General features: G+C 38.1%; 1 protein-coding gene across 1 annotated transcript; it reads left to right on the plus strand.

Annotated features, from left to right (window-relative positions):
- The first annotated feature begins 5,967 nt into the window (after positions 1 to 5,967).
- myf6 (myogenic factor 6) lies at positions 5,968 to 8,035 on the plus strand. Its single transcript, XM_014013785.1, has 3 exons — positions 5,968 to 6,526; positions 6,769 to 6,859; positions 7,650 to 8,035. Exons 1-3 carry the CDS (start codon positions 6,011 to 6,013, stop codon positions 7,754 to 7,756), a joined length of 714 nt encoding a protein of 237 aa, XP_013869239.1. The 5' UTR covers positions 5,968 to 6,010; the 3' UTR covers positions 7,757 to 8,035.
- The last annotated feature ends 2,818 nt before the right edge of the window (positions 8,036 to 10,853 follow it).

Raw genomic sequence — 10,853 nt, forward strand, 5'->3', positions numbered from 1 at the left:
GAGGTCCCACCTTTGACAAGTCCTTCCATGGAAAAAAAAAAATTCCAAAAATTTATTTAGAAACCAGCTAACCAAATCCATAAAAATAAATCCAAAATTTTCAGTTTAGGATGAAAACGTAAACGAGGCTTCAAGCAGCAAAGCAGGGAAAGATAAGGGAGGGCAGGAGAGAGGGGAAAAGTGTCTTACTCCACCGAGAGCAGAACAAAAAACGTTTGGGGTTTTCTTTAGTTCTAAATGCTGATAATGTGTTGCATGAGTACTGTGATTTGGACCAGTGGTTCCCAAACTTTTTATCTTCTGACCCACGAAATATCCATGGCAAAAATGTGTGACCACAAATATTACTGGTCTGAGTACACAAACTCCATTAATAACGCTAAAAACACAGGCTTTTTGACAATCTAAACAGCTTATACACAAATATAAATACTTATTTGTAATAATTATAGGGAAAATATTACATCAGCCATTATTTTATTACCCTTTAAATTGATTTCTGGAGATTATCCAAGGTGCTTCATGACCCATAATTGGGTCCCAAGCCCAGCTTTGGGAACCAAAGTGCAGTGGTTCCCAGATTTTTCAGCTTTTGACCCAACAAATAACAGTAGCAGAGACCTGTGCCCCCATCTGTTTTTGGATGATAAACATTTGTATCAGGTCAACAAAACATTGGCATAATAACAATATTTTTATACTACATTTATCCATTTTAAATATACTAACCTCACTCCTTTGTAACAACTAAGGCAAAAATGTAATAAATTCAGAAAATCTTTTCAGGACCCCACCTTGATGTTTCGGGACCCCACTTTGGGTCCTGACCCCAATTTTGGGAACCACTGATTTAGACAATAGGAAGCAAGTGTCAAATGTTTGGCTAACTAGAGTTGAAATAGAAATACTATTAAAAATAAACATAAGAGAGTTTTCCACATTGTTAAGTTGTGGTGAGTAACCACCATCTTGAATTCTGAACTCTCCCACTTTCTGACAGGGAATTCCCACTGAAAGAGGCGTTCCAATTTAAATTTACAACTTATAAGTGGGAAATTCCTACTTCCCAGCACAACTGGGCCACAGCAAAAGTAGGCTTAGTCCTAATACTCATTCTACACCCTACGCACTTCTTGAAGTGTGCGCTCAGCTGAAGTGCATGTAAGTGTTCGAGTGTGCAGAGTACAAGCGTGCAAAAAATGGAGACTTGGGATAGTACAGATTACGTCATCAACTTGCACCTCTGAGTCATAACTGTGACATCCAGAATAGTGGGACCGGCCACTGTTTTGGCATTTACTGCTAAAAAATGATACAACTACAACAAGCAATAATTTTTAAGAGACGAAATCCAAATAAAAACTCCTTCTATAAGATATTCTTCTTTTGGATTTATTGTTGGTTAGCAGACTCCTTTCAGTGCGTTACTGAAGGTGCTCAGTGGACATTCCCATATGTCTGCCTTTTAATTTAAAACATGCTATTTCTGTACTTTCAGCTGTTTTCTACTGGAAGAACTTTGTCCCTGATTCACAGGGACAAATTTTCATCAGATATTTTTGATAAATAACATAATGAAAGATGTTTCTTTGAAACTGTTACACAGAATTTATCCCACTAATCAGGATATGAAGAATTATATTAAAACAACAAACCCCAACTGTAAATTTAACAAAGAGCATCCAGAAACAATCAGTCATTTATTCTAAAATTGTCATATCACAAAGACATTTTAGATAGAATGTAATAATTTTATAATTTGTAATATTGACACAAAATATTCATTAAGGTATGAACATATTATTTATGATTTTCATGGAAAGAATTCTAATATAAGCAGAAGACTAGCAATAATTCTAATTATAATATTTGGCAAATTTCATATTCACAAATGTAAATTTTCTTCATCTTCACTTTTTTAATTAAAGAAATGTAATTATATTGTTTTACTACATCTACAAGTACAAACAAAAAAAGCTGTAAACACATACAAATGTTGTAGCTCATTGAATGTATTTAATTTATATATTTTTTGTATTAAATGTATTTATTGTAGAAACCATCCCCCTGGCAAACTTTAATTATTCAGTTTTATTCCTTGTTATTTGTTCTCGTGTTATTTCTTTGTATAAAGACTTGTATTTGTAAAGATTTATTCAAGAATTTTTTTTATATGAAAACATCCCATACAGAAATGAATTATGGGTAATAAGCTTCACTGAAGTCCGCATCGAAGTGGACTTCAGTGAAGTGTGGATGAAGGGCGCAAAGGGGGAGGGGCCAAAGATCACTTCGGACAGCTGGGACTAACCGGGACACACTACTCACTTGAACCCTTCAGCGACAACGCGCATTTGAAGTGCACAAGCGTGGAAGTGCGAGTATTGGGATTGGGCCGTAGTTCGCTAGGCTAACAGCTAACAACTACTGGCTTCTTTTGAACCGTGTGTACCTTCACCTAGTGTTGGGATGTGGGAAAAATAATTCATGTGAATTCTGGGAGATGTAGTTTATGCTCAATCCTGGCTTTAAAGCAGCATATTTAGGCATCAATGCATCTTTGTAGCTCTTGTGGGCCATATGAAATGCAGTGGTGAGCCAGATTTGAGTTTGACACGTGCTGTAAAGTGAACTCCCTAAATGTACTATATATCCAGAAAACATTTTTGACTATAGCTCCTATGTGAGCTTTATGTTGTCTTTTACCTGATATAGAGATTGTAGAGCTGCCAACTGCAGGCCCTGTTTGACTCCAGACTGATTTACACTCTCCTCAGTGCTGTCGAACTCCTCCTTCCTCCCTGCGAAGCCGGATCCTTCAGTTTGAGTTTCTGTCCAGATTACACCATGATTCTCCTTGACAGCTGAAGCGTCAACCCCTTGGCACTGAGGGGAATTTATGATCAGGTTCAGGATGCATGGTAGCCCTGGGGAGTGAATACACAATGGGGACGGAGCAGGGACACGACTCCATTTATCTCAAAGACATGTACAGTTATTTTGCAGGATGATAAAGACACATTATAGTCTGACACCTGGCTTTATTTTAATTTATATTCTGTTTGTAAGTCAATTTATTTATCACCGCTCCTCACTTCTTGTTATTTGTCATTTTATTTTGCACTGTGACTATTTATTTAACAAGAAATAGAGAAAGGAGTAGGGGCAGGGAAGGGTTTAGTTTATGATTGCTTTAAAGGAGTGCAAAAAAAAATCAAATTTTTGACAAAACACAAACTCCAAATATCTTCTATGGAGAGCTTACTGTCTTTATTTACACCCACTTTATTTTACTTTGAGAAATAATTGATCTAATTTTAATTTGCAGCAGAATTAGAAAGAAACAAACAGAAATTTAGATTCAGTCATGCCTTGTTAATAGAAGTAGTGATGAGAAAATTCCATTTCAATTTGTACATGATTACATCATTGTTTGTATAAGAGTTAGATGATTTAGAAATGAAGGGTGTGTTATTTCAAACGCCCTTATCAAATGATGAAATCCTCCAGCACCTCTCAGGTTATCACAACAAGAAAAATTAGAACTGATTGGGCAACTCATGCTCAGTGTTGCCCCTTCTCAGGGTCTGTCTAAACTCGATTCACTCCAAGCTTTACTTTGATATATAAAAAAATAAATTGATAAATGAAAAGTTCTATTAAGCAGCTTCTGTTTAAAAGATTTTGCCTGATTTTGTTTTACTTCTTTACAAAAAGTCATGCAGCCAAATAAAACTTGGAATTTTCAAAATTCTGGCTTGTGAAGTTTCTAATTGTGGCCCTTTTAGGTTGCAGCAGAAATGCTACAACCCATAAATGACCTCCTCAAATTTCTTCTGGATCTAAAATGAACGAGGCATGTTTCTATTTATAACCTCCTGCACGTAAATTTCTCAAAGCGGATTTGACTGTGCAGTATCCAGTCTATTTTTGAGGGGAAGTCCCAGTTCTTACTAACTGACAATAGACAGATCAGTAATAAAAAATACTGCTACTGTAGTACTGTAGTCATGACATTTTCAGACAGGATTTTACTTCCCAGCATGCAAACTTGGAAAACTACTAGATATTGTACTTGATCCATAAGGTGAAGGAGAACCAACTGAAGTCAAACAACTGAAAGTAAAAACCAACCAACATATACACATTATAGTAAAATGTGTCTGGCCCAGTTCTTGCCCATACAATGCACTTACGACAGCCTTTTTGTGGGCCAGATGTTTGCCAGAGATGGTCCATGCATGGACCAGCACCACATACACCAAACCACATCAGGGACAGTTGTGACATTAACAGATTTGGGCCACATACACTAAACCAGAATTGGACCAGTTGTAGCATTGACAGATTTGGGGCACATAAACCAAACCACAGCTGGCCCATTCGTTGTACTGACAGATTTGAGCTACATAAACCAAACTGCATCCGGACCATTTGTGACATTAACAGATTTGGGCCACATAAACCAAACCACAGCTGGCCCCTTTGTGGCATTGACAGATTTGGGCCACATACACCAAATAAGAACTGGACCAGATGTGACATTAACAAATTTGGGCCACATAAACCAAAGCACAGCTGGCCCCTTTGTGGCATTGACAGATTTGGGCCACATACACCAAATAAGAACTGGACCAGATGTGACATTAACAAATTTGGGCCACATAAACCAAACCACAGCTGGCCCATTTGTGGCATTGACAGATTTGGGCCACATACACCAAATACGAACTGGACCAGATGTGGCACTGACAGATTTGGGCCACATACACCATATAAGAACTGGACCAGCTGTGACATTGACAAATTTGGGCCACATAAACCAAACCACAGCTGGCCCATTTGTGGCATTGACAGATTTGGGCCACATAAACCAAACCACAGCTGGCCCTTTTTGTGGCATTGACAGATATGGGCCACGTCCACCAAATAAGAACTGGACCAGATGTGACATTGACAAATTTGGGCCACATAAAGTAAACCACAGCTGGCCCATTTGTGGCATTGACAGATTTYGGCCACATARACCAAAGCACAGCTGGCCCATTTGTGGCATTGACAGACTTGGGCCACATACACCAAATAGGAACTGGACCAGATGTGACATTGACAAATTTGGGTCACATAAACCAAAATAGATTTGGACCAATTGTAGCATTGACAGATTTTGGCCACATAAACCAAATCAAAACCTGACCAATTGTGGCATGTCATCCTAAAAACAGTGCCAATATTGCCAAACCTGGCCCACATCAGGTCAACAACCCACTTGCCAGCAGTGCCAGTTTGACACCAGATCCTTCCCACATGTCTGTTACATGGGTAGACTCTCTTCGTGGGAGTCTTTAACTACGATTATTTTTTTGTACTTTGTCACTTATGTTGGCATATTTGACTTGGATCAAAAAGTTAAGAAATGAGTAAATGTAAGTAGCAGCAACCAACATCATGAACAAATTTCTATCTACATGGTACCCATGTGAAGAACACACAGGAATACCTCTGATATACAACTCTAATGAGACAGATGAGAAAAACATAAAACTGCAATACCTATTATGTAAAAAATGGTACAAGTACAAGGTAATTTTGTGGTGCAGACAGTGTTAGAACAAGGTATCCTACAACTCAAAAATAATTTGCTGTCAGCACTTAGGTTGTACCTTCAAAATAATTTAAAATACACCTGAAACAAGCATTGTTTTGTGCCTTTTTGATGTTGAGAAATATCACAATGCAACCATTTTGTCCAGATGCATTCAAGTCATGGCACCTGTCATGAAACATGAGTGACTGTTTAATAGCTGCCGAATGCCTCAATGTGTATTTTCTCCCTACACAAAGTCAGAATGCAGCTAAGACCCATTCAAAACGAAGATGCTTGCTGCAGTGTGACAGCCAGTGTTGGATAGAGTTTCACATTCTATATATAAGCCTGTTGACTGTGTCCCCGCTGCTCTATTTAAATGCCAGAGTTCCACTGTCAAAACAGAGAGTAGGACGCAACAATATGATGGACCTTTTTGAGACCAACACTTATCTTTTTGGTGATTTACGCTACTTAGAGGAAGGAGATCATGGACCACTACAGCATATGGACATGGCGGGGGTGTCTCCTCTTTACAATGGCACCGACAGCCCGTTGTCCCCAGGCCAGGAGAACGTTCCGTCCGAGACAGGCGGGGAAAGCAGCGGAGAGGAGCATGTGCTCGCGCCTCCGGGGCTCCAGTCCCACTGCGAGGGCCAGTGCCTCATGTGGGCCTGTAAGATCTGTAAGAGGAAGTCGGCGCCCACGGATAGACGCAAGGCCGCGACGCTCCGGGAGAGGAGGCGGCTCAAGAAAATCAACGAGGCCTTCGATGCGCTGAAGAGGAAGACCGTGGCCAATCCCAACCAGAGGCTACCCAAGGTGGAGATCTTACGCAGTGCCATTAGCTACATTGAGAGACTACAGGATTTGCTGCAGACTCTGGATGAACAGGAGAAAATTCAAAACGGATCTTCCTTTAACACTAAAGAGCACAATGTAAGCTTACACTGACAGGCTTCTGAAGAAGCTCATTCTAGTTTTCACTTGATCCAAATGACTTTCAAATGACATCAAAACCCTTGCTTGGTCTTTAACTGTTAATATTAACAACGACTGGGTTTTTTTTTACAGCTATTGCATTTTGTTCATGTGTATTCTTCGTGATGACACAAGAACTGGATTTGTGTGCAATTCCCTGAAAATGAGCATAATGACATGTTTTCAACTCCTTCCAACAGGTGGCCAATGATGAGTATCAGTGGAAGAGATCCTCTGAGACCTGGCGAACCTCTGCCGATCATTCCAATGCAGCAATGAACCAGAGAGAAGGTACACCTGTTTGCAATCCTCATGCGATCAATGATTAATGAATAAAATATAACCACGACTGGCACCGTGATGGTTCTAATCCATTCTGGGCTTCACAAAGCCGAGCGCAGTCCCCCATTTACAAGCGCAATGAGACAAGAGTGTCTTAGCTGAGTTTATTCAGAACTGTTTGAGTCTCTGGAAACACCTCACTAAGCTGTGATCTTTGTTTGATCAAAAGTTGCTGTGTTTGTGTACAGATAGCAACAGGATTGAGAAGCTTGAGTCATGCAATGTAGTCTAAACTTCAACATGTTTGCCTTTTGGGCCTTTTGCATGGAGTACCTTTTCAATTGATAACATTTGGGTTGTATTTTGTAAGTCAGCAATGCTTTTCAGGGCCATAGTATTGTACAAATTGACTTTTTGAGCATTAATTCTCATGCTATCATCAGGTTAACTGGTGTTGTATTTCATTTTATTACAATTATTATACATTTTTTGTACATTTTGATACATTTTTTGTACATTTTGATACATTTTCTGTACATTTTGATACATTTTTATACATTTTGATACATTTTTATACATTTTGATACATTTTTTTGTACATTTTCACTAAGCTAATTTCTAGTCAATGAAGGCCATCATCCTGATTTTGTACAGTTATAGTTGTAGACTCCCGTATTGCTGAAAACAAGGGGTGTTTTAATTTTAACCATTGTTTGGATGAACTAAAAGTAAATGGTTACATTAAAGTGGAAAATGGATCCAAAGGGTTTGACTTATGTGTCTAACTTTTTACTTTCAGGAACCAGTGAGTCCTCTGCGTCCTCCAGCCTCTTGCATCTGTCCTCCATTGTGGACAGCATCACAAATGACGAGAAAATCAAGCTCCCAGATGTCTCAGAAAGCTAAAATTTAAATACTTATGAATTTCTTTTTTTTTCTTAGATTTTTTTTCTTTTTTCCTACATTCAACCATTTGGGCTTTGTAACATTTTTTTCTTTTTGAAAAGTTCTTAATGGAAGGACTAGAAGAGCAACAAAAATCTGTACATATTTTATATTAACATTATATTAAAATGTATTTATTTTGTTTTTAAAAGCCAAAAACCTCTTGAGGAAAACTGACATTTCTTTTGAATATTTGTACATATAGCCGACCAACAAATAAAGTACTCTGTTACAATTTTACAGTTGTGAGGAATAGTTGTTTTTCAAGGTCACGGTTACATGAGCCAGATGTGTTTATTTCAAAATCAAACTTTTAAGTTTATTTGACACTTTTCAGCCTCGACCAATACGTTGCTTTAAAAGGAACAGCAAACATTAAAGATCTACCACTTCCACCAGCATTCATGCCTGTTAGGAGTCCATAAAAACGGTGCAAACGGCCGTAGAGCCGTTCGCTGCCAGAGTGCGTCTCTTTGTTTGCCAGCAGGCCGGATCCCACAACAGTAATCGGAGTCGGCTCCAAACGCAGCGTGCCTCCACACTCCTCCCCTGGATCACATGTTGGGAACATGACATTTTTGGCTGCAAGCACGAGCGCAAACCCCAGTGGGTTTATAAAGTTATTTAAGCCATTAGGTCCTAATGTATCAGCGCTCACATCTTCGTCACATGGCAGAACGTTTATGTACAAACCGTGTGGCATGATGCCAGTGGCCTTAAAGGTCCCAGTTTGTCATGCATGGARGTGGGGGAGGGGGGATGCTGGTTGTGCTTTGGTGTGTGGGGTCGCTGTGCTGGGCGACCTTGGATTCAGATTCACGTATGTTCACCAAAACATCATATACAGCTCGGTTAAAAACGAAAAGAAATGTAGCAGAAAGATCATCAAGCACTTTCAAAGCTTTTTATGTTTCATCAAAAATAACAAGGGAACCAGTTCAGACCATGCTGCAGTTTAAAGCCCGCCCCCTCTTTGGTGATTTAATGTGTTGAGTAACTGGTTGAGGATGTCAGAGGCGCCATGCGAAATTTTATAGAGGGACTTTTTTGCTCAAGCTGCAAAACTCTTTAATGGTGATGGTTGTTTAAAAATGAATTTACTTTTCCATGTTTTCTAGTCTAGTTATTGTGTCATTGTGTAACCAAACTTGTTTTTGCTATAAGTAGAAATACTTTTATCTAACTTTTAACTTAGAAATACCGATTGGTTAACTACACATTTGATTGCATTTACGGACAAATCCAATGACATAAAAAGAAACCATGCAAGCCGAACATAAAACATGAGGTTTACTGTATTTTCCTTATTGTCAAGTTTTTGGCTTTGTTCAGTTTTATGGAATCTGTTGAGGTTTTGAAACGTTTTGTGTTTCTTYATGTGTATTTTTGCTTTGAGAATTTTTTTTTACTTTTTTGGTAAGTTTTGTTTTCATGTTTACAACTGCAGGGCCACCATAGTTTTCTGCTTCATCCTTAACAAGGAAGCAAAGTTGCTCCTACATAATTACTTTTTGACTAAATAAGACGGCTTCTTAACCTCATAAAATGCAAAAAACAAACAAACAAATAAATAAATAAATAAATACATATAGAGAAAAAGCATTTTCTGAGTGTTAAATTTGTTGAAAAAACTAAAACTGAYTTGTTAAAACTATAAAAGGAAGAATGCTAACTAAAAGCTAAACGTAGAAAACTGCTGGCTAGAAGCTTGAAGCAGCAGAATGCAAACAGAGTTAAAATGAGCTAAAAGTAGAAAAACACAAACTAAAYCTAGAAAAATACCAACCGAAGCAAAAAAAAAAAAAAAGTAGCAAAATGCTACTCAAAATATAAATGTAGCAAAATGTTAGCTAAAAGCTAAATGTTGCTTAAAGAAGCAAAAAAGTATCTAAAGTAGCAAATTGCCACTTAAAAAGCTATAAACGGCTACATAACAGTATCAAAAAGCTAAAAGTAGTAAAAGAATAAAAGCAGTAGAGTGGTAACAGCTAAAATTAGCAGAACAGTAGCTAAACGTTTCAAAATATCAGGAAAAACGAAAAGTAGCATAAGTCCGTCTAAAAGCTCTTATCAGCAACTTGCATTTGCAGAAAAGTTTTACAATTTCAGTTCAACGTTATGAAACGATAAAAGTAAAGCAGCCATTTTCCTGAATGAGCCGAATGTTTTGATTTATGAATGACTAAATCGGCACAAAGCGGAATTAGTTACTGCAATAAATAAATAAATAAATAAATAAATAAATAAATAAATAAATAAATAAATAAATAAATAAGCATTCAACAGCTAAAAACTTGAAAATAATGTGGCTCATGATAGCATTCACAGTTAATTAATTGAAAACAAACAATTTCCATATTATTACTTTATTATCTTTCAGCATTTATTTCCTGGATATTTGTTGTTGTTTTCTTCTTTTTGTGTGTAATTTTTTTCTCCATGGCAGAGARGAATTAAAATCACAAAACAATCCAATAAGCTGGAGCCCAGGTGCAACTTTTCTTTTCAACCTAATGATCTTAATGTAATTGTTTTCTGCAGAGCTCCTGCTTCTTCATTGTTGCAGCTTTTTGTTTCAGAGCAAGTGAAATATATTCTACACATCCCTCAGCTCGCACCATTTCCACGCTCTGACATTGTCTCCCTTTGACCTTGCAGGGATTTGTGTTGCTGATGACACCACATAATTCTCATTTGGCTGTGAGGTGGGTCTGTTTTTTTTTTTTTTTTTCAGTRAGAGCTGGTGAAAGGCGGAACGTTACACGGAGGAGGAGGGAGATCAAACCGGACGATGAATGCTCGGGATTTAGGCCGACTTTCCTCCAGGATCCTGCCATGAGAAGTGTGCAGAGTTGCAGGGCTGGCAGCACACTCCTTTCTGCTCACTGCCAAACAAATGGTGTTGCCACTCAAAATGTTTTTTTTTTCTTCCTGGTTTTTTTGTTTCATTTATGCCTGTGGGGAATGTAAAATGTACTTTATCTAAACGGGAGGGAAGAAAGTCTTGAATGCAGTGCTGGCTCTAGCCATTCTGGTGCCCTTGGCGAGTTGAAGTTAC

Source organism: Austrofundulus limnaeus, unplaced genomic scaffold (genome assembly GCF_001266775.1).
Source record: "Austrofundulus limnaeus strain Quisiro unplaced genomic scaffold, Austrofundulus_limnaeus-1.0 Scaffold106, whole genome shotgun sequence".
Taxonomy (NCBI): domain Eukaryota; kingdom Metazoa; phylum Chordata; class Actinopteri; order Cyprinodontiformes; family Rivulidae; genus Austrofundulus; species Austrofundulus limnaeus.